Source organism: Lipotes vexillifer, unplaced genomic scaffold, assembly GCF_000442215.2.
Source record: "Lipotes vexillifer unplaced genomic scaffold, Lipotes_vexillifer_v1.1 scaffold474, whole genome shotgun sequence".
Lineage (NCBI taxonomy): Eukaryota > Metazoa > Chordata > Mammalia > Artiodactyla > Lipotidae > Lipotes > Lipotes vexillifer.
Window position 1 is genome coordinate 1988639 of NW_006772385.1, and position 26068 is coordinate 2014706.

The 26068-nt window shown below is 34.5% G+C and overlaps 1 protein-coding gene across 4 annotated transcripts in view; it reads right to left on the bottom strand.

Moving 5' to 3' along the window:
* The window catches only part of RUNDC3B (RUN domain containing 3B), a 150294-nt gene that overhangs the window by 81004 nt on the left and 43222 nt on the right, over nucleotides 1–26068 (bottom strand). For 2 of the 4 annotated variants that reach the window (XM_007447466.1, XM_007447464.1), the window contains exons 3-4: nucleotides 7512–7562; nucleotides 1557–1690 (exon numbers count right to left, since the gene is read on the bottom strand). In XM_007447466.1, coding sequence (XP_007447528.1) covers nucleotides 1557–1690; nucleotides 7512–7562 — 185 coding nt within the window. The remainder of the gene's footprint in view (nucleotides 1–1556; nucleotides 1691–7511; nucleotides 7563–26068) is intronic. The other 2 variants (XM_007447465.1, XM_007447467.1) reach the window with 1 other exon arrangement.

A 26068-nucleotide genomic window follows, 5' to 3' on the forward strand; every position in this document is an offset into this window, starting at 1 on the left:
ACTGAAAACCATATTTTTATGAAAAAATAACTATCTTTCCCTAAAAAAAATATTAGAGAGAAAAGGAGCTCTGTTTTACATTTTTACAAATCTCTTTAGTGTATGGCTTAATAAAAGAGAACTAGATATCTGCTTCAGCATTCTATCTGTTACAATGGGTCGTTCTGGTTGAAGCATGTGAAGAAAATCTACCCTCACATAGATACATAATTGGAAAAGGGAATCATTTAATAGCCTTTTCAGATAATTGTGGCTGATATTCTCCTTTGGTTCTAATCAAAACTCAGTAAGTGATAATTTCTTAAAGGTTAATTGCAACATGGACTCTATAACCATATCAATAAATGTTTCATACTGTATTACATTCTTACACTTTGAATGGATCTTTTACCCATGCATGATTTTATTACTCCACACATCAGACACAAGAGGGAAGAGATATGGGAACATATGTATATGTATAATTGATTCACTTTGTTATAAAGCAGAAACTAACACACCATTGTAAAGCAATTATACTCCAATAAAGATGTTAAAAAAATAAAAATAAAAAATATAAGTTATGCAGGTCTACAAAATACTGACACATTCCATTAAATAATATATATTTTTGTTAATATCAACATCAATGTTATTAGAAAAGCATTTAAGTACTAGGAAGTTATCGAGTTAAGATGGTGAATACACTACAAGTTTTCCAAAATTCTAATTTTTACTGGAAAGCTTTAATTTTACCATTGGCAACAAATACTGTCAAGCTGTTTTTCTTGAAGGAACAGGTTTACTTCATTCATCTTTACTTATGAAATGTCTACAAAATGCCTACGTCTAAAAAGGCTATAGTTTTCTTGAGACAACCATCACATGTCAATACGCTGTATACATACTTCCCATTTTGTCACTCAAGATACTAAAAAGACAGCTTCTCAAAGGTTGAGATTTAATTAAATTAATAATGTTTACTTCACCATCATGGACATTAAGTGAAACTGGTTTTTGTTTTTGTTTTTAAGACTGAATGTATGGTGAGGAAGAACTCAATGACTACTAGTACAGTTTGATGCTAGTGCTTTAATTTTATGCTAAGGCACCAGTTAATTTTACCCACCACTGCTTCTGCATAAGCAGTGCAAATATCAACCCGGTGCAAAAGGCAAGTAACATGTTGGTATTATGTGAAAATAGTTTTGACATTATGGACTGCCAGCGCAGGACACTAAGAGTCACTGATTTAGGTAATTCAAGAAATGTAGAAACTTCATAGACTAGGAAATATTTTACTGTGCTTCTCAAAAAAGAAATTCATAGTTACTAGCTTTATACCTTCCTGCTATTTATAAGGCAACAGTGAAGATTCAAGAGCATTCTAAAATAATTACATGCTACTAAAAATAAAAAATGAAACAAGCATCTGAAAGATGTTAAATTTGGTCAAGTGCTTAATTCCAACAAAGAAAGGAAAGACTTTATATAGCAAAGAGCTCAAAATTTTCTATTTGGGTCAAAACTGTTTAGGATTAGATTACACGTACTGCACATTATTATTTATGCCTTACCTTAGCTCTAGAGGAACTGACATTTTCCATATTTTCAATGCTGCAGATACAGTTCTGTGAAACTTTCCGGCAAGCGACTCTGATATAGTCCCAGAAGCTACGAGGACTTTCATAACCAAACCAGGTTACTTGACCTTCAGGAGACAAATTGTAATACAAAATAAAACTAAACTAGAAATTCAAAACTCAAGAACAATAAAACTCTGAGAAATAAATGTCAGTAGAGTGTGCGATTGTGGAAAGGGCACCTGGGGTCAAAAAGCCTTAAGTCTGGTCCCGTTCTACCTTTACCTAGTTGTGTTACTTTGGGCAATTTATTTAATGTATCTGGATCATAGTTTTCTCAACAATAAAATTAAATTAAATGAAGTAAAAAGGGTCTAGACACTAAAAAATCTCTTATAGGTTAATATCCTGTTATTCTGACACAGTCTTTCAGAGAGCGCACAGGTATGCCTCTTTGTGGTTCTAGTTAAGCATTAATTTAAACGTCACCAGCTGCATCCTGAAGCTTCCTCTTCTTGGAAAAACAGAAAAAAATTAAAAGGCAACACTTTTTCTCCTCTTCAGAGGGATACTGCAGAGAAATGAAACAATGTGTGGTCTGTAAATACCTATAATCAGTGAGACTCCTACATTCACTAATCATTCCTACCCATTCACTACCATTCTACCCAAACCTTCATCTAACTGTCATTCATCTGCTCTCTTCTAGTCACTAACCTGTGAAAAGTCCTTCAGGCATTTACTATTCTGATCTTCCAGATTTGGGTAATTATGCATTGTTCAAGAACAAATGTTCTTTTGTGTGTATCTTACATTAGCATTAATATTTCTATGCAGGACTTTGAGTAGTAGGTCTAGGGGAACAATTTTTTACTCTGAATATTTTTAAATGGGACATGAGAGACATCTTAATATTTCTTCAGGTGTCTGGAATAATTATTCTTACCTAGGGAAGTTGTTCAATCTTAATGAAGAAGGGTTAGCTTTTATATTTTAAAATCTCTGCTTCTTTGTTTTCAGTAACACGTTCTCTCTAAGCAACATCAAAAAGAGTTAAAGTGTTCCTGTCCACAAGCAGCATTTTAGGAACAACGTCTGAAATATCTGAGTGGTGTCCAACCAGGGCAGCCCATAAGAATGACTGGGCTTCTTTTAAAAAGTACTCATGTCTGGGCTCCACCCAAACTAAATAATCAGAATCTTTGGGGGTGGGCCTACACACTGGTATTTTTTAAAAGATCCCCCTGGTGTTTCTAATAGTATGGTTACTCAACCAACAGAAAGCTCACATATCATGATAGGTAACCCCTATTCATCATGCAGGACATTTCCAAGGGCTCCTCTTCTGGTAAGCCACGTGTGATCTCTGCAGTAAGTTACTCCTCCCTATGTGCTGGCCTATCACCCTGAGCTTACTTACCCTTATAATTATCTGCTTACTTGACTGTCTCACATATTAGGTGGTAAGATCACTAAGACAAGGACTGTATCTTATTTGTCCTCAATTCTATCTCCAGCACTTAACACAGTGCTTGGCTCATAGCAGGCATTTAATAAATATTTACTAAACAAATCGACTGGTTAATCAGCACAAAACAAGATCTTACTTGCAATGCATATAGAAATTTGAATTTAAAAAATCTAATTGGTATCTTTTTACAGAAACAGCTCAATGACAACCTGGTATCAAGATGTCTGCATGCTAGATTACAGATATCAAATATTCTGGACAAATACATTTAGCTTTGTCTACAAATAACTAAAAATACAAAAGCATCTAGAAATATTTACTCAAACATCTATATAACTCAAATGTCTCCTTAAAAATTAAATCTTACTACCAAAAAATACAAATCTATAGGAATGTTTATAATCTTCCTTCTTTTTCTCAATCTCTCCCCATCACTTTTCTTTGCCCCCTCTCTTCTTTAGTTAAAAAAAATTCCTAGAACAGGATCTCATTATAGTCTGTCTTTGGGGCAATTTTCATGTTATCAATTTGTTAGCCATTTGGAGAGGAAACAGGATGCCTAATGGTAAGAATATGAGCTTTTGAGCCTGGTGGGCCAGAATTATATCACTTTCTAGACATGCAATCTTAAGCAAATGACTTAACTTCACTCTACCAATCTGAGTTTCTTCTATAAATTGACAATAATGGTGGTGTCTACATGATAACACTGTTGTGAGGATTAAATAATGTATGTACAGCAATTAGTATACAGCCGAATACAAATATTAAGAATGATTACTACTGTTATTACTATTATCATACAAATAGTCAAGAGACCCAAGGTCCCCTTGCATTGCAAAGTGGGAATGAGATGCACAGTGAAGTTTTTCCCGTTACTTGCTTAGAATCTAGAAAAATCTTTAACATTTACTCCCTAATCCAACCTTTTACCATATCAACCATATTCTAAATTTACCTCCCTAAAATCTAGTCTTGACTAATTTTCCTTGGCTTCTATTAATTGGGATTGTCCCGCAATTTAAAAATGAGGAACAGCTACTACACTTCCCTCAAGAAATGGAGAACCATACACTGCCAGGGACCTCAAAAGGAGAATCACAAGATTTCTCTGGTGACTTTATTTTAAATCTTCTCATGAATTTGACATGACTGAGGAAATTAATTTATGAGAAGTTTCAAAGTAGAGCTGTTGAAAACCAAAAGAATAGAACAAAGCCCCCTTTTGGAGGAGAGGAAACAAAGATATAGAGAAACTAAAAGTCTAGGCTTAGGTTAAACAGAGAAGGAATGGGCGCTAAATCCTTAGGATTCCTGCTATGTGTAGGATATGCTGTCTACAAGACTTTCACCCAAGAGACAATGACAAGATTTCCTAGCTAACAAACTGAGAAACTAAACAATTAACAAAATGACATGTTGCCATGACTTGCAGGGCCTTCAGTATACCAGTAGTATCTTCACAACACTGCTACCTACTCAAAAAATTAGATGAGAGGATGACTTGGCTTGATTCTGCCTTCCTTTCTCTTTCATGTGCATCATTTCCAAAATGAAGTTTTTAAATCAAGACCCTGAATTTTTCACATTCAGAAGGATGTGGGTTAAGAGTCCCTTGTTAGAACCTCCAAATGAACTCTCATGTAAATTGTCCATGTATCCTAGGGTTTTATTTAAATAATTAAATAATTTCTGCATCTATGAAAAAGGTTGAAGTTAATTAAAAATAATAGAAGTGTTCAATTGTTTATTTGAGATATTATTACTTGAACATCACTTTTACTTAAACACAGATTAACTGCTAGCAAAAGATGTACTTGGGGTATTAGTCTGTAACCAGTATTCAACAGGAAAATTAAAAAACAAAGCTACAGGCTGATCATGCCTTTAAAAATAATTATGGAGGTAATAAATAATCACTCCAAAGATATTCTCATTTCCTTTAAAAAGAACCAGAAAAGCAAATCACATAGCAAGAAACTGACTAGCCTACATTTTGAAGAAATTTTATTCAGGAGAAGAATTATGCTGTCATTAACAATTCTCTTTTTAACGTTGCTGACAAGTGTAAGTGTATAAAGTGCTTTCAATTTTATATGTTTTTAGTAGTTGACTTTTTACCAAAGACAAAGTTAAACAAGCTTTTCAAAACTTATTCCCAACCCATCAATCCAACTCTAATTCATTTTAGGCACAGAAATAAATGGTGAGTTTGCTAGACTAAAAGGAGATCTGCTACTAACCAGCTACGTGACGTCTTTCCCACTAAACTGCCTCATTTTCAGCAACTTAAAATGGCCTGTGATCTCTAAGATCCAATGTTATTCTAAAATTACTCTTCTATATTATTTAACTTAGATACCTAACTTAATATTACTTTAGATACCTACCTTAATATTATTTAAGGTATCTAACTTAAATAACATAGTCACATCATGCAATATACTCGTGTTTTGCTTTTATCTTATTTTATGGCAAGATGAGACCTTCTAAAAACAAGAACTAAACTTTCCAAAGTGGTTCTCTATTTAGTAGTGACTAATGACACATTACCTTTTGATAATATAAAATATAAATGAATCTGTTAAGTGACTTCCTTTCTCCACCCTTTGTATTAGTACTTCGCTATGTAAAGAGCCAATGTAAGACTGGTCTCACAAGCTGAAGTTCTGTTAGTGCTACAATGTATCACCTAGATGATGACAACAAAGACTATTACCTTGGAGCTGCTATTCATCTAGACAAGCAATAAAATACAGTCCCATTTTAATTTTAATAAGCTACTCTGATATTGCAAAAGTTTCAGATACTTAAAGGAAACTGGTTACTTATGGATTTACTGTTGCCAATATATTAATATTTCAGTATTTAACTTTTCACTGTAAATTTTATAGCAGCAATCCTAAATTTCTTACTGCTAATTTATGAAAATTAGTTTAATATTTTCTACTATCTTTTTACTGAATAGAGAAAATTCCCATTTCAACAAAAGGTCAGAATCTTTTCCTTTTAAAAAGTACTACTACCAGTTGAAGCTTATATTTATTAGACCACCCAGCTTTCAAAGTAAAATTATGACCTTGATTAATTTCCTAGATAAAGTCTCATGTTAATGTTTAAAAAAAAAGAACAAATTTAAACACTTAAAAAAAAACCTTTAATTACACTTTCAGCTGATCTGAAGAAATCTGAGTCTAGATACTCAACTGTACTTATAGTGCTAGCTCTGTATGTTACTTACAAGATGCCTCAAGTAAATCATTTAGCAACTATGAATCACTGTCACTAATCTATAAAATGTAATTACTACCCTTTGGTACTGACAATTAATGTCTTGTTCACTGGTAGGGAATTTATCACAAACAAACATCTAAAGTATGTATCTACACCATAAAAATTAGTCAATTCTTAATCTTCCAAAACCAAAAAATATTAAGATAACCAGGTTCACCAAAAATCTGAAAACTGAATTTTACTTAATAGGCTTTTTTATCCAGGTAATTTTACCATCTTTCCAAGCAGAGTACAAAGGTTTTGTTTTTTTCTTCCACCAGCATTTTTTAACATAAAGCTTAGAATACCAGTAGACTGAATTAGAGTACCAAGGGCTGATGTCCACACAGAGAGCCACGCATAAATGTGTAGCCCTGAAGAAATCAAGCATAATGTGTTTCAGTAGTGATTAAGGTTATACACAGGGGACATTAAATTGTTTAAAGTGATTGTTTGTGGGGATCAGGATTGAGGAAATGAGAAGACATTCGTTTTCTACTTTCTACCTTTCTTATTATAAGTAATCTTTAAAAATAATAACTATGTATTTCTTTTCTAAGTGAAAAATATAATAAAAGGCCAGGTCATTAGCACAGAGGCCTAGCAGTGCTTTGCATACAACAGGAACTCAATAAAAAAGTTTTGAGTAAGTGAATAAAGGCATATATTCTACCTGGAAGAAAGGAAACTGAGGAATATATTCCCACTAGTGGTTCAAGAACAGTGAAACAGTTACTGTTGACAGCCCCCACGTATGTTTTACTGAGTAACTCTGGAAATTCACACAGCTTCCCTGAGACCCAGTTTGCATGTAATACAAATATTACTACACAGCACTTACAAAACTGAGAAGATAACCAATAAGTCTTATATTATCATTATAATAAAATATAAATAACACAGAGATGCATGATTAATAAAATTGTGCTTAAAACCATGAAACTTGATAGAAATATAGAGGGGTCGTGTAGGAGAAGGAGGCGAGCAAATGGATTATTATACTGTGTGGATTCACAAAAAGCTTTTGATTTAAAACTTAGCATAAAGCATAGTTCTGCCCTCTGGATTAACAAAAAAATAGAAAGCTTTGCAAAACCCATGCAATGTACTAAGAAAGATCACTTAACTGATACAGCCCTCCCCAGTAAGTCAATTCCATGCTGCCGTGCAGCTCAGTGGCGGGACGCATCACCAGCATAGAGTACCTTGAAGAGGTATTTGGAGATGAGCCAGCCATCGGCAACTTTGGGAAATCTCTTTAAAAAAAATAAACAACAGCAACACACAGATATTTAAGAAACCTGACATCAAGTTTACAATAGCAAACTGAACGGCCCCAATAAGATGGCTACACATAATCTTGATGCAGTAAACATCACTTTTACCTCATAAATAAAATGAACTCAATGAAGATGAACTGAGCTCATGCTCTACTCAGCACGGAAATCAAGCTGGTCCCTGTAGCCTATTCTATTGGAGACGATAGGATGTCTTTAAGTCACAGAAATAAGTGAGAAGCTATTTTTCCCTGTCTACTTTCACCTCCATTATTCTTGGCCAAACATAAAGAAGCCTGACTGAATTTGCGAGCTTTGCACCTCAGAATTTATAGGATTGGTTAGAAAAATTACTCACTTATTGAACTACATGGCTTAGAGAGGTTTCAACTTTAAAAATAAATATACTTTTTTTTACTGTTAACTTTTCTAAAAGTTATAAAATTCATTTTGAAGAGCAGTTCTTTCTTTTTTTGGTCTAAGCAGAGTTAAAGTTTGTCTTTTTTTTTTTCAGAATTATGAGAACAGCACTTAAATATCTAGTAAAATGTTCTTCAGTTTAACCAGTGTTGACTAAATGCCTACTTCATGCAAAATACTGTTTTTCCTACAGCTTCCAATTATTGTTTAACAATCACCATCTGGAAAAGTACTATAAATTCTTGCCTATGTTGTTTGGCAATTCCTATACAGGAAAACTCCAAAGCCAAATTTCTGAAGTCATATTCCCAACAGATGATATCTTTTTCTTTCATAAGCAAACACTGAAATCTCCCATAGGACATGGTTCCACACCTTTCCAAATACTTAGACCTTTTATGAAACTAAACAAAAACCAACCAACCAAACACAGTCAGTAGTGTATAAAAAAATGAAAGGAAGGAGATAAATATAGTTGTGCTATTGGTCACTTCTATGTCTCTACTATTCACCTCTATCCTCCTATTTGTATCACTGTAAATGAATATTAAATTTGGAAACACATATCCAAAAGGATCTATAACCAAAATGTACCCTAGTTGAAGCCCATGTTAAAACATAATGCTCTTTCTATAACTACAACAAACAAAATGAAAATCTCTCCGCATTAAATGTAAATCAGAACAGAATGCTTTTCATTGAAAATATTAAGAATACCAATTCTTAATGTTTAAACCATATTTACTAGCTCTGCCTTGAAAGTTATGTATCTTACTTGTAGTCATTTACGTAATCAAAAGTTATCAAAGTAAAAACAATTTCCAGGAAAACCATACTTAAAGTAATTTTACTTCAAAAAATGTTATCAAGTAAAATGTATCATGTCCAGATTTATGTCATGGCTTAATCAATCCTTGGTACAAAATGGGAAACAACTACTGAATCTATTATGAAGCTCAATTTATAGTTTAGGGTTTTTTTTTTAAGCTTTTAATATGTTAGCCTTTATGCCCTGGTTATGCATGTTATTTTGATCCTGGCTATGGAGCACCATGTGAAAATTTTAACAATTAAAACATTTTCACTTATTTGTAGGCATTAATTGCTTTAATCATAATTTAATATCTCACTCTAGGTCAGTTATAAGCAACCAGAAGCATCCAGACCAAATGACAATCCACAAAATTCCAAATTATCTGTAGTCAAATTTCAACACCACTCTCGTTTTGTAGATGGGAAAGGAGAGGCCCAGAGAGAGCCTGCCTAGACCCAGCACACCCCTGTTCCCTGTAGCCTCATACTGATCTGCTCCTTTCGCTACTCCTTTGGACACATGGAGAGAATCAGTCAGCTGGCTTTCATGGCTGGATATGAGTTCTCACTACAGCCTCAGAAATAGGAAAAATAATGGGGCAGTAAACATGCACTGAGAATGAGGTAAATATTTTTCATATAAAATTTCAAGTCTTAGCTTAGTTGCTCCCCAAAAGTGTATATATAAATGAATGACAAAGCTTACATTATTTCAAAGTGGCTCAAGGAGTGGTTGTTAGAAAATGTTCTCATTTGCAGTTGAAATTAAAACTTTTGTTTTAAAGTATACAATATTAAATATTTATTTAAATATATTTATAACAAAATACATATAATATCACATATAAAATACAGATATATTAATATATAAAATACATAAAATTTCTTGACATATTTAAAATATATAATGTTAAGACAGTTTAGACAAGACCAAATAAACTGAAAGTGTTTTGTTCAAGAACAAAATTCATTCAAATGTACCATTATAATTATATAATATACTGTGATATTAGGTGTTAGTTTCTGAAATTTCAGCCAAAAGAAGAATCTACTCAGAAATAGATATGTGGGGACTTCCCTGGTGGTCCAGTGGGTAAGACTCCACGCTCCCAATGCAAGGGGCCTGGGTTCAATCCCTGGCTGGGGAACTAGATCCCACATGCATGCCACAACTAAGAAGTCCGCAGGCCACAACTAAGAAGCCCACATGCCACAACTAAAGATCCTGCATGCAAAGATCCCACATACCGCAACTAAGACCCAGCACAGCCAAAATAAATAAATAAATATTTAAAAAAAGAAATAGATATGCAATGAAAGAATGCTTAATCATATTGAAGATACCGTGTCTTCTGACTCAAAAAGTATATACTTTTCAAAAACAAATAAATGAAAGTAAATCAACTTCATAATCTTTACATTAAGGTGGAAAATGGCCATCATACAGAAAAGATTACTGACCATGGCTTTAAACACATGAATCAGCCTTGGTGATAAGACTGAATATAATTCTAATCCATAAATATGATATTTATTCCATTTTTTCATGTTAGCCCTTGTTATAACTTCAGCTTTCTAATTATTTTGATTTCTTTGACGACTGAGCTACATTATCATGATTGATAAAATCTGACAACTACGTAGAAGGTGAGCCTTTTGCCTTTGTTGTATTTAGTCTAATTTTCTTTCTCTCTGCGTATATACTCTGCTAATAAGGCTACAGGTAGATGACTTTATTTTTATGTGATCCAAGATGGATTCCTGAAAAGATCCGTAGATGGACTGATTTGTAAACTGACTGCTATTTATAAGGCAAATAACAAAACTGATTATAAATGATCAGATAGTAAGTCAGAATTTTCACAAGTTCTTTTTAAACTAGCAATACCAGATAGCATATACTCTCTTCTGTCATTGATAATAATAATGCACAAGTTCTTATTGTTTGACATTTTGAATCTTCAACCATGTATTTATATGTAAGAGAAAAATCATTCAGTGAAGCAATATTTACAACTGCATTATGCACTGTAATTAAGCTAACAATGAAACAATATTATCTTCTTTTCTATGTAGCCATTTTCCATTTTTAATAGCTTCTAAAATTAAAATTTAATATTATATATGACTTATCTTAAACTTTTAAAAAGTTTACTTTAAAATGCCATTTACAGGTAGATGTTAGGTACATTAGAAAAAGTATGTGGCTATTTGATTCAACAATTTTTAAAAACTGAGCACCAAAATCATGCAAATATTTTACATTTGAAAAGTCATAGTGACTTGAAAGAAAAGGAATGTACGAAGAATAAAAATATTAGATTATATGCATCAACAACTCATTGAGATTAGAAAATCAGAAAGGTGTAGGAACTGAAATTAATTATCTCCAAAGATGAATTAAAGTCCATTAAATTGTGTAATCTTTTCCATGTTCTATAAAATGAGAAATATTTACTTCTTTTAAATGAGCAATATTTGAGCATTAAAAGTGATCAAAACTGTTGCTGAAATTATGTAACAAAAAATTTTCTCAAGAAAACAACTTTCCATTACTGAAAATAAACAAACTATGATTTGATTATTACAAGTACTGTAAGTTGCTCTATGCTAATTTGCAAAAATCATAAGGTCAAACTGGAAATGTCCCATTATTCTTCTGGCAGAAACTCAAAGGGCTACAAACACAGATAAACAAACATGAACTACCATCAGAGACCATCAATTCCTGCTAAATCCAAGAATTTGGAATTACCTGGTAGAATCATAATTTTTTTTAACTCTCTCATATATTAAAAAAAAACACTAAAAATATCCTAGGCAATTTTATCAATAGTAGCTATTATTTAATTAATCTTTTCATAATACTTTCTATGTAGTACTCCCTCTCAGAAGCCAAATCTAAATTGGAATTCTTTAAGTTGAAGGGGTTTTGAAAGTGAAGTTCATGTAAAATAAACTTGAAAAATTCTCCAGGGATAACAAAGTTTAAAACCATTAATAAATCTCTCCTTCTATAAATAAGAAAATATTTAAATTTGGAGGTTAAAATGACTCCTTGAAAATTATGGTTTGGTTACAAAATATAAAAACTATTTAGTCTGTATCTCCTAATAAGTACAAATATTTGAGATACTTTTCTTGCTCTTCACCCCAAAATGCCTACAACAAATACAGTTATTAAGAGTACTATGACAATCACATAGCTCCAAAGAGAAGCAAATAACCAAGTACGTGGGAATAGTCTGTTTCAGAATTTTAGACATTCAAAACCATATAAAGTATTATGAAACAAAGATAAGAAAAATATTTCAGACGTTTCAAAACAGAAATAAACTCTCAAATGAAAAATAAGAGTAAAATAATAAGCCACCAATAATAATCATGTAAGAAGACTAATGGCAAGGGAGAAAAAGGTCACTGATCAAAATGGGTTATATAAAAACTAGCTCCACATGATGTGAATAATTAGTTCTTTTCCATTCTAGACTAATTAAAAAAACTCACTCCACAAAAGAAGCAGGCAGGGCTTCCCTGGTGGCACAGTGGTTGAGGGTCCGCCTGCCGATGCAGGGAACACGGGTTCGAGCCCCGGTCCGGGAAGATCCCACATGCCGCAGAGCGGCTGGGCGCGTGAGCCATGGCCACTGAGCCTGCGTGTCCGGAGCTTGTGCCTCGCAACGGGAGAGGCTATAACAGTGAGAGGCCCGCGTACCGCAAAAAAAAAAAAAAAAAAAAAAAAAAAAAAAAAAAAAGAAGCAGGCAAAGGTCATAATCAAAATATTAGGAAAAAAGATGAATAAACATGAACTTACATTCAATCTCATTTGTAAATAAAAACAAATTAAAATAACAAAATGTTTTATATATTTCATATTAATAGAATACCAAAAAAAGATATTTTCCCCTTACCAAATTAAAACTTAAAAATATAAATATAATAATATAATGAGGATATGAGAAAAATAACCACATATATTATTGTTGGTACAACCTTTCTGATAGACAATATAGCAACATATATTAAACATAACATAGCATATATATCATAATGTGCATACCCTTTAATTTCAGTAATTACAGTTCTAAGAATTCATTAGCTATTATCATTAATATAAAATAATTTTAAAGAAATTAGAAAACTATGTAAAAAATTTTTTCAGTGATATATGACAGTATGTTTATGAATTGGAAATTTGGTAAAAAACTTTGGTAAGTAAAAAGGATATTAATTATGGTTCATTCATACAATGGAATATTATATATTTGTTTAAAAATGAAATGGAAAAATACACAAGGAAATAGAAAACAGATGCTCAAAAACTTGTACGTGAATGTTACAACAGCATTAGTTATAAGAGAAAAAGTGGAAACAATCTAAATGTCCATTAAATGATTAATGGAGGGACATCCCTGGTGGCTCAGTGGTAAAGAATCCGCCTGCCAATGCAGGGGACACAGGTTTGATCCCTGGTCTGGGAAGATCCCATAAGCCGTGGAGCAACTAAGCTCGTGCTCAGCCCGCGCGCCTCGAGCCCGTACTCCACAACAAGAGAAGCCACTGCAATGAGAAGCCCGCGCACCGCAAGGAAGAATAGCCCCCACTCGCCGCAACTGGGGAAAGCCTGCGCGCAGCAACGAAGACCCAATGCAGCCAAAAATAAATAATTAAATAATATTAATAATAAATTAATTAAAATGATTAATGGATACACAAAATGTGGTGTATCTATATAACGAAATATCAGCCATAAAAAGGAATGAAGTACTGGTACCTGTACAACATGGACGAACCTTGAAAACATGCTAAATGAAAGAAGCCAAACATAAAAGCCACATATTTTATGATTTCATTTACATGAAATGTCTAGAAAAGTAAATCCATAAGGACCAAAAGTGTATTAGTGGTTTCCAGGAAATGGTGGGGAGGACAGCAGCAGAAGTGACTGCTTAGTGGATATACATTTTTTTTTAAGAAATTTAATTTTATTCTAAGAATTTGAAATAGAGGGATTTAATCAGAATTGGGCTTTATTTTCTTTTCTTTGTACTTTTTTTTTTTTTTTTTTTTTTTTTTTCTTTGCATAAGGTGTTGTAACTCTCCCCACCAGTAACAGAGCAAAGACAAAACAAAGGGTCAAACAGTGAAGTCAAAATACCCTTGAGTATAAAAATGCAAAGACCAAAATATTTTGCTATGAAGTGATGCTATCATAGCTTTTTAAAAAGGGACAGATGATTTAAAATTTTAAGAAAGGTAGTTGGTGGCATCATGGACAAAAGCATGTAGCACAAGGAGACTAAAAACAGGAACTAATTAAGACTGTGATGACAGCTAAAACCAATGATATTGAATTGTCATTAAGGAGTAAGGTCAGACATGTGAGGGGGGAGGGATGTGAAAGAAAAAAAAAACCTACAGAAAACAAAGCCCAGCAATATATTATTAGAGGATGGTGATATGCAAAAGAAATCGTTTTCCAAGTGGCTCAAAATTATAAAAATGAAATTCCAACTAAATATTACTTGAGAATGGAAAATAAAACGAGGTTTATCTAGATGGCAATTAAAAGTGTATGTTTTACTTGTTCCCAAGATTCCTAAACATGTCCATGGACTTGTATTTTCATGATTGCTATGGCTTCTGACTTTATGATTCTGATTCCTTGTAATTTCCCATCCCAATTAAGCCTCATGTATCCATGATTCTTCTCTTCGTTTAAGGCTCAGTCAGTTGATTGTCAGTTTCATATACACAAACATATACATACATAGCCTGAGAGGGAGAGGGATTTTACATCAGTGATTTAAGGAACTGTATATTAAGTATCTTTTCTTACAACCCCTTCAGTTACATCATTGACTCTAGAAATTCCTAATTTCATCTTTCCCACAGGTTTCAGCTTCTCCTAAACTCCTATTTATTTGTAATGAAAATTACATTAGCTATCCCTTTGTATCTCCTTCTAATCCATGACTAAAGTAGTGCCCTAACTTATGATGCCAAACAGTAATTTTTTCTAAACTTGACGGTTCTCTCCCTAAGAAGGAATTTTTTTTTTTTTTTTTTTTACTTTGGCTGCGCTGGGTCTTCATTGTGGCGCGCTGGGTCTGCGTTGCGGTGTGCAGGTTCTTCATTGCTGTGTGTGGGCTTCTCTGGTTGCGGCGCACGGGCTCCAGAGCGCGAGGATTCAGGAGCTGCCGAGCACAGGCTTAGTCGCCCAGCAGCATGTGGGATCTTAGTTCCCCGACTAGGGATCGAACCCACATCCCCTGAATGGTAAGGTGGTTTCTTAACCTCTGGACCACCAGGGAAGTCCCTAGAGTTTCTTTTTTTTTCCTTTTTTCCTTTTTTTTTGCGGTACGTGTGCCTCTCACTGTTGTGGCCTCTCCCGTTCCGGAGCACAGGCTCTGGATGCGCAAGGCTCAGCGGCCATGGCTCACAGGCCCAGCCGCTCCGCGGCATGTGGGATCTTCCCGGACCGGGGCACGAACCCGTGTGCCCTGCATCGGCAGGCGGACTCTCAACCACTGCGGCACCAGGGGAGCCCCCTAGAGTTTCTTTTTAATGTAATGAAAATGTTCTGGAACTGACAGTAGTGATAGTTTCACAACACTGTGAATACTAAAATCCAAGGAACTGTACACTTTAAAATGGTTAAAATGGTGAACTTTATGTTATTTGAATTTAATTTCAAGTCTTAAAATACTAATAAAACAAAATGAAATGGAAAAATATAATATGGCCAATGCTAAGGGCAAAATACAGGTCATAACAAAGAAAATACACATATTGTCTATGTATATACATTCATATGTATATACGCAGATAATTTACATGACAGATATACAAAAAGTTGCCAGCTGCAATTATATCTGGTATTTCTGGAAGTTTTTATTAATACTTCCTATGGCTTTATATTTGAACCGCTTGTTATTTTTACATGGAGTAGGGGTAAGAGGGAAGGCAAAAAAAGACTGGCAGTCCAATAAGACAGAAAGTATATATATATATATATATATATATATATATATATATATATATATATATATATATATATAGAAAGGGGTTAAATTAAGGAATCGTGCTAGAGGTTTATAATTTTCTTTCTATCTTCCTTCTTTTTAAAATATAGTAGAACATTAACAAGAATGCAAACAAAGTCAAGTAGTCTACATGGCCAGTATGGGATAAAATCTTAAAATGAAGAAAGAGGTTTTTCAAAAGGCATCAGAAAAACAAGAAATGATAAGGGCTATAAGCTTAGAAGTAAATAAAAGTTTAGGAATATGATTTTAATCAAAAAAGCTACATGAGGAATATGGAAATCGGAGCGACACTTAAATTTTTCCAGTTACCTTTTTTTTTTTAACCATACTTGCTTTAGAGACTAAAGCTCTCTGTTTTTAGAACCTACATAGTTGTTTATTTACTACCGAACCTTAAATTTACTATATTATATATAGGTTAATTTTATTTCCTATACAATTTAAGACACTGAACCAAATTTACCATGCTACATATAACCCTGGATGTTTCAAGAATTTTTTGAATATTATGATTTCCTGAGATACAAAATCTGCTGAAGGTTTCCTACATTTCCAAGTATATAATGGAAGTACATTCCAAGTTCAAAGTGGCCTTGTCCACTGTCTAAAAGCCAAACTTTGGTAACCGTTGGAGCCACTTTCTTATCTATTGTATCATGTTTTTTTGGCCTGAGTAGGCGGGTTTTATTGGGTGAGTTGTGTTCTTATGTTACAGCAGAAACAATTCAAGTCTCATTTTGTGTGCAAACCAAGAATCAAAAGTTGGAAAACCTTCAAAAATGAACAAAGAAAATTCAAAAGCCAAATGGATAGGTTTATCTTTACCCATTGTTTCTAAAAGTGTTATTACTACACTTCAAAAGGTGGCCTCATGGGGAGGTAACTGTTTATCATTTAAGTCAGGAAGAGCTTTGAGGTTCAAGCCAGTGTTCCTGAACAATGCTTAGGTATCATAACAGTTCAACTGGATTGGAGAAATTCTAAAATGTCAAGTCACAGGCGTTCTACCTTATTTTAAGAGTCTGAATCCAGATACTATCAGAGAAAAAAACAAAAACAAAAAAGCCCAAAAAAACCAACCCAGAGTTTAGTACTCTGGGGCTCAAGAAGTACGAATTTCTCAGAGTTCTGTTTTCCAGCAAATATTCACTATGTGCCTACCATATCCCAGGCACTGTTATAGAAATGTGGGATACATCAATGAACAAAACAGACAAAGATCTTTACCCTAATGAAGATTACATTTTAGCAGAGGTAAAGGAATATAATAAACAATAATCATAATGAGTAAATCTCGTAATATGTTAGAAGCTAAGACTTAAAAAAAAAGTAGGACAGGGGCTTCCCTCGTGACGTAGCGGTTAAAAATCCGCCTGCCAATACAGGGGACATGGGTTCGAGCCCTGGCCTGGGAGGATCCCACATGCTGCAGAGCAGCTGGACCCGTGCGCCACAGCTGCTGAGCCTGCGCTCCAGAGCCCATGCTCTGCAACAAGAGAAACCATGACAAAGAGAAGCCCGCAGACCGCAATGAAGAGTAGCCCCTGCTCACCGCAACTAGAGAAGGCCCACACGCAGCAACGAAGACCGAACACAGCCAAAAATAAAAACAAATAAATTAATTAATTAAAAAAAAAAAAGTAGGACAGGGAAAAGAGGTCAGAAGTGCTTGGGGTGAAAGGAGGAAAAGTGAGTTATAATTTAAAATATGCTGCTAAAGCAATTATACTCCAGTAAAGATATTAAAAAATAAAATAAAATAAAATATGCTGGAAGGGTTTAGGCTTCAATGAGCAGTTTTGAAACAGATGGGGAGTTAACCATTTGGATATCTAGAAGTGCAATGGTGCTCTATGACAGCAATGTGTCTGGCATAGTCAAGAAAAAGGAAAAGACCCATGAGGCTAGAGCACACCAATTTAAAAACAAAAAAAAAGATTCTCTGTACATAAGTATAATGGGGAAACAATGCTTGGAATCAAGACGAAAATCTAAACTGAACGTGAGTCAGCAAGCCCAATGTTAGCAAGTATAATTAGCAGATTAATTCATAGGAAATTTGATATATTCAATAGTATGTCATTATATTTGGCCATTTTTTCTTCAATTAGTAGTGTACTGCTAATTAATAGGCTTTAGTCCTCTACGATACTCAGAAGATTTTTCATTTTAATCAGTTATTTTCCATATAACCTTTACAAAATTCACTACTGTACCCCATCCCCACACCACCTAGCTGAAGTTTACAAGATTGTTTCCTTTTTTTTTCAAGATTGTTTCTGACCACTTTACTGCTAAATTTCATATTTTTCTTAAACTGTCTGGTCTACAATACACTACTATAATCAAAGTCACAGATGACATTTTAAAAAATGAAAAATTTTTTTTTAGACATTTGCTATATTTTATAAGCATTTTAATGACTGTTAACTCTATGTGTAAATGATTGTTGAGATATTTTATACCACTATCTTAATTAGTTTTTTGGTGGACTGGAATATTTCAAATGTTCTTTCTTCCAGAAAAGTGATATCCTTCTTGATATTTACATATATCTTATACCTAACATTTTAAAGGAAGATTAGAGTAATTTAATCCACAAAGAATTCAGTATGTGTGGGCAAGATTTTGTTTTTTTTACAGGAAGCAGACTTTATTTCACAGCATTTACCAAAGTAGCATCCAGAGATGGTGAATAGACATAAATATAACATTTTCCTTGAAAGTAAGTTTAACAAATTTTTAAAAAGAATGATTAACGAGCTTCTTTTTTAAAATTGAAGTATAGGTGATTTACAATGTTGTGTTAATTTCTGCTGTACAGCAAAGTGATTCAGTTATACATACATACATTCTTTTTTTAATATTCTTTTCTATTATGGTTTATCATAGGATATTGAATACAGTTCCCTATGCTATACAGTAGGACCTTTTTGTTTATCCATTCTCTATATAATAGCTTACATCTGCTAACCCCAAACTCCCACTCCATCCCCTCCCCAATGCTCTCCCCCTTGGCAACCACAAGACTGTTCTCTATGTCTGTGAGTCTGTTTCTGATTCACAGATAAATTCATTTGTGTCATATTTTAAATTCCACACATAAGTGATATCATATGGTATTTGTCTTTCTCTTTCTGACTTAATTTAGTATGATAATCTCTTGCTGCATCCATGTTGCTGCAAATGCCATTATGTCATTCTTTTTCTAAAATTTATTTTTATTTTTTTCAATCTCCCATAAATAATGAAATTTTAATTTTTATTTGAGGTACTTTTATGCCCCTTTCTTGTGTGGAGCCTTCCTTGACCCATTCAAGCAGAAAGGATTATTCATCCTTTTGCACTACATCATGCTCATTAATACTTCTACTATGACTCGACGACACTATTATACATCATTATTTCTTAATGTATCCTCCCTTTGCCCTCCAAAACTGAGTTTCATGTGAAAGCATGCCTGATTAATCTTCGTATCCCATCCCCTAGCAGAGGGCCTACATGGACTGCTAAATAAGAGAATGAATGGGATAAAGAGAATAGGGTGTGTATGTGTGGAAAAGATTAGGGGAAAACAGAAAAAAGAGGAGGGCATTCTACAATGTCAAATTTAAAGCATCTGCTCCAGAAAAAGTATAGGGAACTCACACTATGACTCATTTCCAAAGCAGAGGAAAAGTGAGTTACATTTAGCCAAGAAACATGTGAAGGGCTGATGGTAAAGGAATTTTCCTTGGGGTTTCCTTCTACTGTGCTTTATGAAAAACTACTCAACTTCCTAAAGTAAGTCGGGATCAATAAGTTGTAATTTTAAGTATTATAATGAAAGAGTGGGATCCTTGCCATTTTAATATGTTTTAATGGAAAGTGATAAAATTTGAGGGAGTTATAAATATGTATTTTAACCTACAGTAAATTTACTGTTGGTAAACAGTTCTATGATTTTTTTTAATGCAGTCATGTGACCATGTCCGTAAGATACATAACAGTTCCAACCACCCAAAAAAACTCCTTCATGCTGACACTATATAACCAAAACCCCCAAACTCTAACCCCTGATAACCAGAGAAGTCTGACACAATAGTTCAGCTTTTTCTAGAATGTCATATAAATGGAAGCATACAGTATCTAACCTTAAGAGTTTCACTTCTCTCACTTAGCATAACACACACAGGTTGTTGTGCGTAGAAATAAGTTTTTTCCTTTTATCGCTCACTTTGTCCGTTGTATGGATATATAACAGTTGGTTTATCTAGTCATCACATAAAGGACATTTGGGCTGTTTCCAGTTTTTAGTGATTATGAATAAGGCTGCTATGAACAGGTCTTTGTGTAAAGATAAGTTTCCATTTCTCTTGAGTAAAGGAGTGAGATTTCTGGGAAACTATTCTGCATTCCCACCAGTAACACATGAGAGTTCCAATTTCCCAACATCCCCACTAGAACTTGGTATAGGTGTGCAGTAGGGCCTGATTGTGGTTTTAATTGCACTTCCCAAGTACCTAATGATATTGAGCACATTTTCATGTGTTTCCTTTTGCCATTTGTGTATTTTCACTGGTGAAGTATCTGTTCAAACCTTTTGCCCATTTTAATTTTTTTAATATTTGTTTATTTGGCTGTGCTGAGTCTTAGTTGCGGCACACGGGATCTTCATTGCTGCGTGCAGGATCCTTGTTGCGGCATGCTAACTCTTAGTTGCAGCATGTGGGATCTAGTTCCTAGTTCTTTTCATAATATTACATGTTTATAGTTCTTGGGATATCCTGGACACAAGCCCTTTGTCAAACATGTGATTTGCAACTATTTTCTCCCAGCCTATGGCTTGTCTTACTCTCTTAACAATGTCTTCTGGAAGACAAAAGTTATTAATTTTGATGAGGCCAACACTTCATTATTTTTTGCTTTTATGGATTATGCTTCTATTGTTTTATCTAAAATCTGTTTGCCTAATTGAATGTAACAAATATGTTTTATATTCTTAAGGTTTTTATACTTTTACATTTAGTCTATGATCCATTTTGCATTAATTCTTGTATGTGGTGTGAGGTATGCCTCATAGTTCATTTTTTGCATACAGTAATCCCATTGTTCCAGCACCATTTGTTGAAAAAGATTATCAATTCACCAGTGAATTGCCGTTTCATCTTAGCCAAAACCAATCAAGCATATTTGTGTGCCTCTATTTCTGGACTCTGTTCCATTCTACTGATCTATATGTAAAAGCTTTCACCAATAACACACTCTTTTAATCATTGTATCCTGATAGTCTTGAAATCAGAGAGCTTGAGTGTCCAACTTTCTTCTTCCCTTGTGAAATTGTTTTGCCTTTTCTACTTACTTTGTTTAGCCATTCATAGAATCTGCTTGATATCTACAAAAAAACCTGCTAAGATTATGAAAGTGCATTCAATCTATCGATCAATACAGACATCTTAACAATGTTAAGAACTGACATCTTAACAATGTTGAGTTTTAGAGGAATTATCTTGTCTAAAATGTCAACAGTACTAAGGCTGAGAAACCCTGCTGTAGACATCTGTAGATGCCTGCTACTGAATGTTTGTATCTAACTGAATGTTTGTGTCTTCCCACACAAAATTAGGTTTTAGTATTGAAAACCTAATCCCCAATATGATGGTATTTGGAGGTGGGGCCTTGAGGAGGTTATCACATCATAAGGCCTCACGAATGGGATTAGGGCCTTATAAGAGAGACCAAGAAAGAGCCCTCACTCCTTCCACCATGTGAAGACACAGCAAATTTCTGTTGTTTATAAGCCATCCAGTCTATGGTATTCTGTTAAAGTAATCCAAATGCACTAAGGCCATTTAAGGAAGTTCTCTTCTCATACCTAGTTTACGGAGTAGTTTTATCATGAATTAATGTTTTTAGTCTGTAAATAAAATGAAATACATGAATTGATTTTCAAATACTGAAATGTCCTTGCATTCCAGGGCTTGATTTGTTAATATTTAATTGAGGATTCCAGTATCTATTTCCATGAGGGGTAGTGGTATATAGTTTCCTTTCCTTGTAATATTTTGTCTAGTTTTTTTTTTTTTTTTTTTTTTTTTTTTTTTTCTTTTTTTTTTTTTTTTGCGGTACACGGGCCTCTCACTGTTGTGGCCTCTCCCGTTGCGGAGCACAGGCTCCGGACGCGCAGGCTCAGCGGCCATGGCTCACGGGCCCAGCCGCTCCACGGCACGCGGGATCCTCCCGGACCGGGGCACGAAGCTCAGTGGCCTACCTTGGCAGGCGGACTCCCAACCACTGCGCCACCAGGGAAGCCCTTTTGTCTAGTTTTGCATCAGGCTAATGCTGACCTCATAAGATGAAGTGGGAAATATTCTCTCTCCTCCTATTTTTCTGGTAAAGATTGAGTGGGATTATTATTATTTCTTTCTTAAGTCGTTGGTCACAACCAACAGTAAAACCATGTAGGCCTGGAGTTTCATTTGTTGGAAGGTTTTCAACTACCTATTCAATCTCTTTAATAGATATAGGCCTAGTCAACTTATCTATTTTTTGGAACTCTTGTTAGGATTTGTCTTTGAAGAAATTGGTCCATTTCATCCAAGTCAAATTTATGTTAAGAGCTGTTCACAGAATTTACTTATCCTTTGAATATAGGGTCTATAATGATATGTCCACTTTCATTCCTGATACTGGTAACTTGCATCTTCTCTTTTTCTTGGTCACTCTAACTAGAGGTTTATGAATTTTATTGATGTTTAAAAAAAAAACCTGCCTTTCACATGATTGGTTTTATCTACTGTTTTTGATTTTATCAGTTTCTGCTTTTACCTTTATTGTTTTGTTCTTTCCACTTGCTTTGGGTTTAATTTTCTCATTTTTCTAGTTTCTTAAGGTGGAATCTTAGATTATTAACTTTAAACCTTTCTTCTTTTCTAACATAAGCTTTTAATGACCTAAATATCCCTCTAAGCACTGCTTTAACTGCATCCCATAAACTTTGATATGACGCATTTCATTTTTCATTCAGTTCAAAATACTTGCTAATTTTCCTTGAGACTTCCTCTTTGACCCATGAGTTACTTACAATGTTTTTTTAATTCCCAAATATTTGGTGATTTTTCAGATCTTTCTGTTCTCAATTTCTAGTTTAAGTCTGTTACAGTCAGAGAACATATTTTGAATGATTTTAAGTCTTTTAAATGTGTTAAGGTTTGTGTTATGGCTCAGAATAAGATCTTTTTGAATGTCCCATTTGCCCTTGAAAAGAACATACAACCTGCTGTTACTGGGTGGAGTGTTTTATTCATGTCAATTAAGTCAGTTGGTTAATAATGCTGTTCAGATCTCTTGTATTATTGATATTCTGCCTACTTGACCTACTGATTATCATGAGAAGAGTGCTGTAGTTGATAAGTACAACGGTGGATTTTTCTGTCTTTAATCTCCAGTCAGTTCTACCAGCTTTGGCTTTTTGAAACTCTGGGGTTTTTTGTTTTTTTTGTTTGTTTGTTTGTGGTGCGCGGGCCTCTCACTGTTGTGGCCTCTCCCGTTGTGGAGCACAGGCTCCGGACGTGCAGGCTCAGTGGCCATGGCTCACAGGCCCAGCCGCTCCGCGGCTTGTGGGATCTTCCCGGACCGGGGCACGAACCCGTGTCCCCTGCATCGGCAGGCGGACTCTCAACCACTGCGCCACCAGGGAAGCCCTAAAGCTCGGTTTTATAAAAATATCTTTTTATATCTTTTACTTTTAAACTATCTGTATCACTATATTAAACTTTTTTTAAAAAAATTAACATTTTTTTAATCCAAACAATCTTTTAATTGGTGTGTCTAGATGATTTATATTCAATGTAATTAATAATACAATTGGATTTAGGTCTACCATTTCATTGTTTTCCATTTATCCTTTATTCCCCCTGCCTTCTTTGGATAATTTTAATATTTTCAGTATTCCATTTTAATTTATCTCTTGGATTTTTACTGGATCTCTTAGCTGTTCTACAGTCATTGCTTTAGGGATTACAATGTAAAACCTAACCTTTGAGACTTTTGGGACAACATTAAATGCACCAACATGTGCATTATAGGGGTCCCAAAAGGAGAAGAGAAAGAGAGTGGGCCTGAGAAAATATTTGAAGAGATTATAGCCAAAAACTTGCCTAAAGTGAGAAAGGAAACACTCAGGTCCAGGAAGTGCAGAGAGTCCCATACAAGATAAACCCAAGGAGGAACATGCCAGGACACATATTAATGAAACTGACAAAAATTAAACACAAAGAAAAATATTAAAAGCAACATGGGAAAAGCAACAAATAACATACAAGGGAATCCCTATAAAGTTAACAGCTTATTTTTCTACAAGCCAGAAGGGAGTGGCATGATACATTTAAAGTGCTGAAAGGGAAGAACCTACAGCCAAGCTTACTCTACCTGGCAAGGATCTCATTCAGATTCCACAGAGAAATCAAAAGCTTTACAGACAAGCAAAAGCTAAGAGAATTCAGCACCACCAAACCAGCTTTAGAACAAATGCTAAAGGAACTTCTGTAGGCAGGAAAAGAAAAAAAAAAAAGAGGCCACAACTAGAAACAAGAAAATCACAAATGTGAAAGCTCACCAGTAAAGGCAGCCATACAGTAAAAGTAGGAAATCATCCACACACAAATATGATATCAAAACCAACAACCATGATAAGAGGAGAGTACAAATGCAGGAAATGGGAAATGCATTTGAAATTAAGAGACCAGCAACTTAAAACAGCCTTGTATATATATAGACTGCTATATCAAAACCTCACGGGAACTGCAAACCAAAAAACTACAATAGATACATAACACACAAAAAAACCCGCAGCCAAACACAACACTAAAGACCATCATTAGATCACAAGAGAACAAAAAGAGGAACAGAAGAAAAAAGACCTACACAAACAAATCCAACACAATTAAGAAAATGGCAATAGCAACATACCTATCAATAATTCCCTTAAATGTAAATGGATTAAATGCTTCAACCAAAATACAAACACTGGCTGAATGGATACAAAAACAGGACCCGTATATATGCTCTCAAGCCACCCACTTCACATCTAGAAACACATACAGACTGAAAGTGAGGGGATGGAAAAAGGTATTCCATGTTAATGGAAATCACACGAAAGAGTAGCAATACTCATATCAGACAAGAGAGACTTTGAAATATTAAAATAAAGGTGTTACAAGAGACAAGGAAGGACACTATATAATGGTGACAGGATCAGTCCAAGAAGAAGTTATAACAATTGTAAATATATATACAATCAACATAGGAGCACCTCAATATATAAGGCAAGTGCTAACGCCATAAAAGGGGAAATCAACAGTAACACAACCATAGTGGGGGATTTTACTAGCTAACAGCCATAAAAGGGGAAATCAACAGTAACACAGCAATAAGTGGCGGATTTTAACAACCCACTTACACCAATGGACAGATCATCCATACAGAAAATCAATACGGAAACATAGGCCTTAAATGACACATTACATCAATGGACTTAACTGATATTTATAGAACATTCCATCCAAAAGCAGAATACACTTTCTTCTCAGGTGCACATGGAACACTCTCCAGGACAGATCACATCTTGGGTCACAAATCAAGGCTTGGTAAATTTAAGAAAGTTGAAATCATATCAAGCATCTTTTCTGACCAAAATGCTGTGAAATTAGAAATCAATTACAAGAAAATAACTGTAAAAAGCACAAACACAAGGAGGCTAAACAGTATGTTACTAAACAACCAATGGATCACTGAAGAAATCAAAGAGGATATTAAGAAATACCTAGAGAGGGCTCCTCTGGTGGTGTAGTGGTTAAGAATCCACCTACCAATGAAGAGGACATGGGTTTGAGCCCTGGCCCAGGAAGATACCACATGCTGCGGAGCAACTAAGCCTGTGCGCCACAACTACTGAGCCTGCACTCTAGAGCCCGCAAGCCACAATTACTGAGCTCACATGCCACAACTACTGAAGCCCATGTGCCTAGAGCCCATGCTCCAAAACAAGAGAAGTCACCGCAATGAGAAGCCCGTGCACCGCAACAAAGAGCGGCCCCCGCTTGCCACAATTAGAGAAAGCCCACATGCAACAACAAAGACCTAACACAGACAAAAATAAAATAAATAAATAATTTTTTTAAATACCTAGAGACAAATGACAATGAACACACGACGATCCAAAA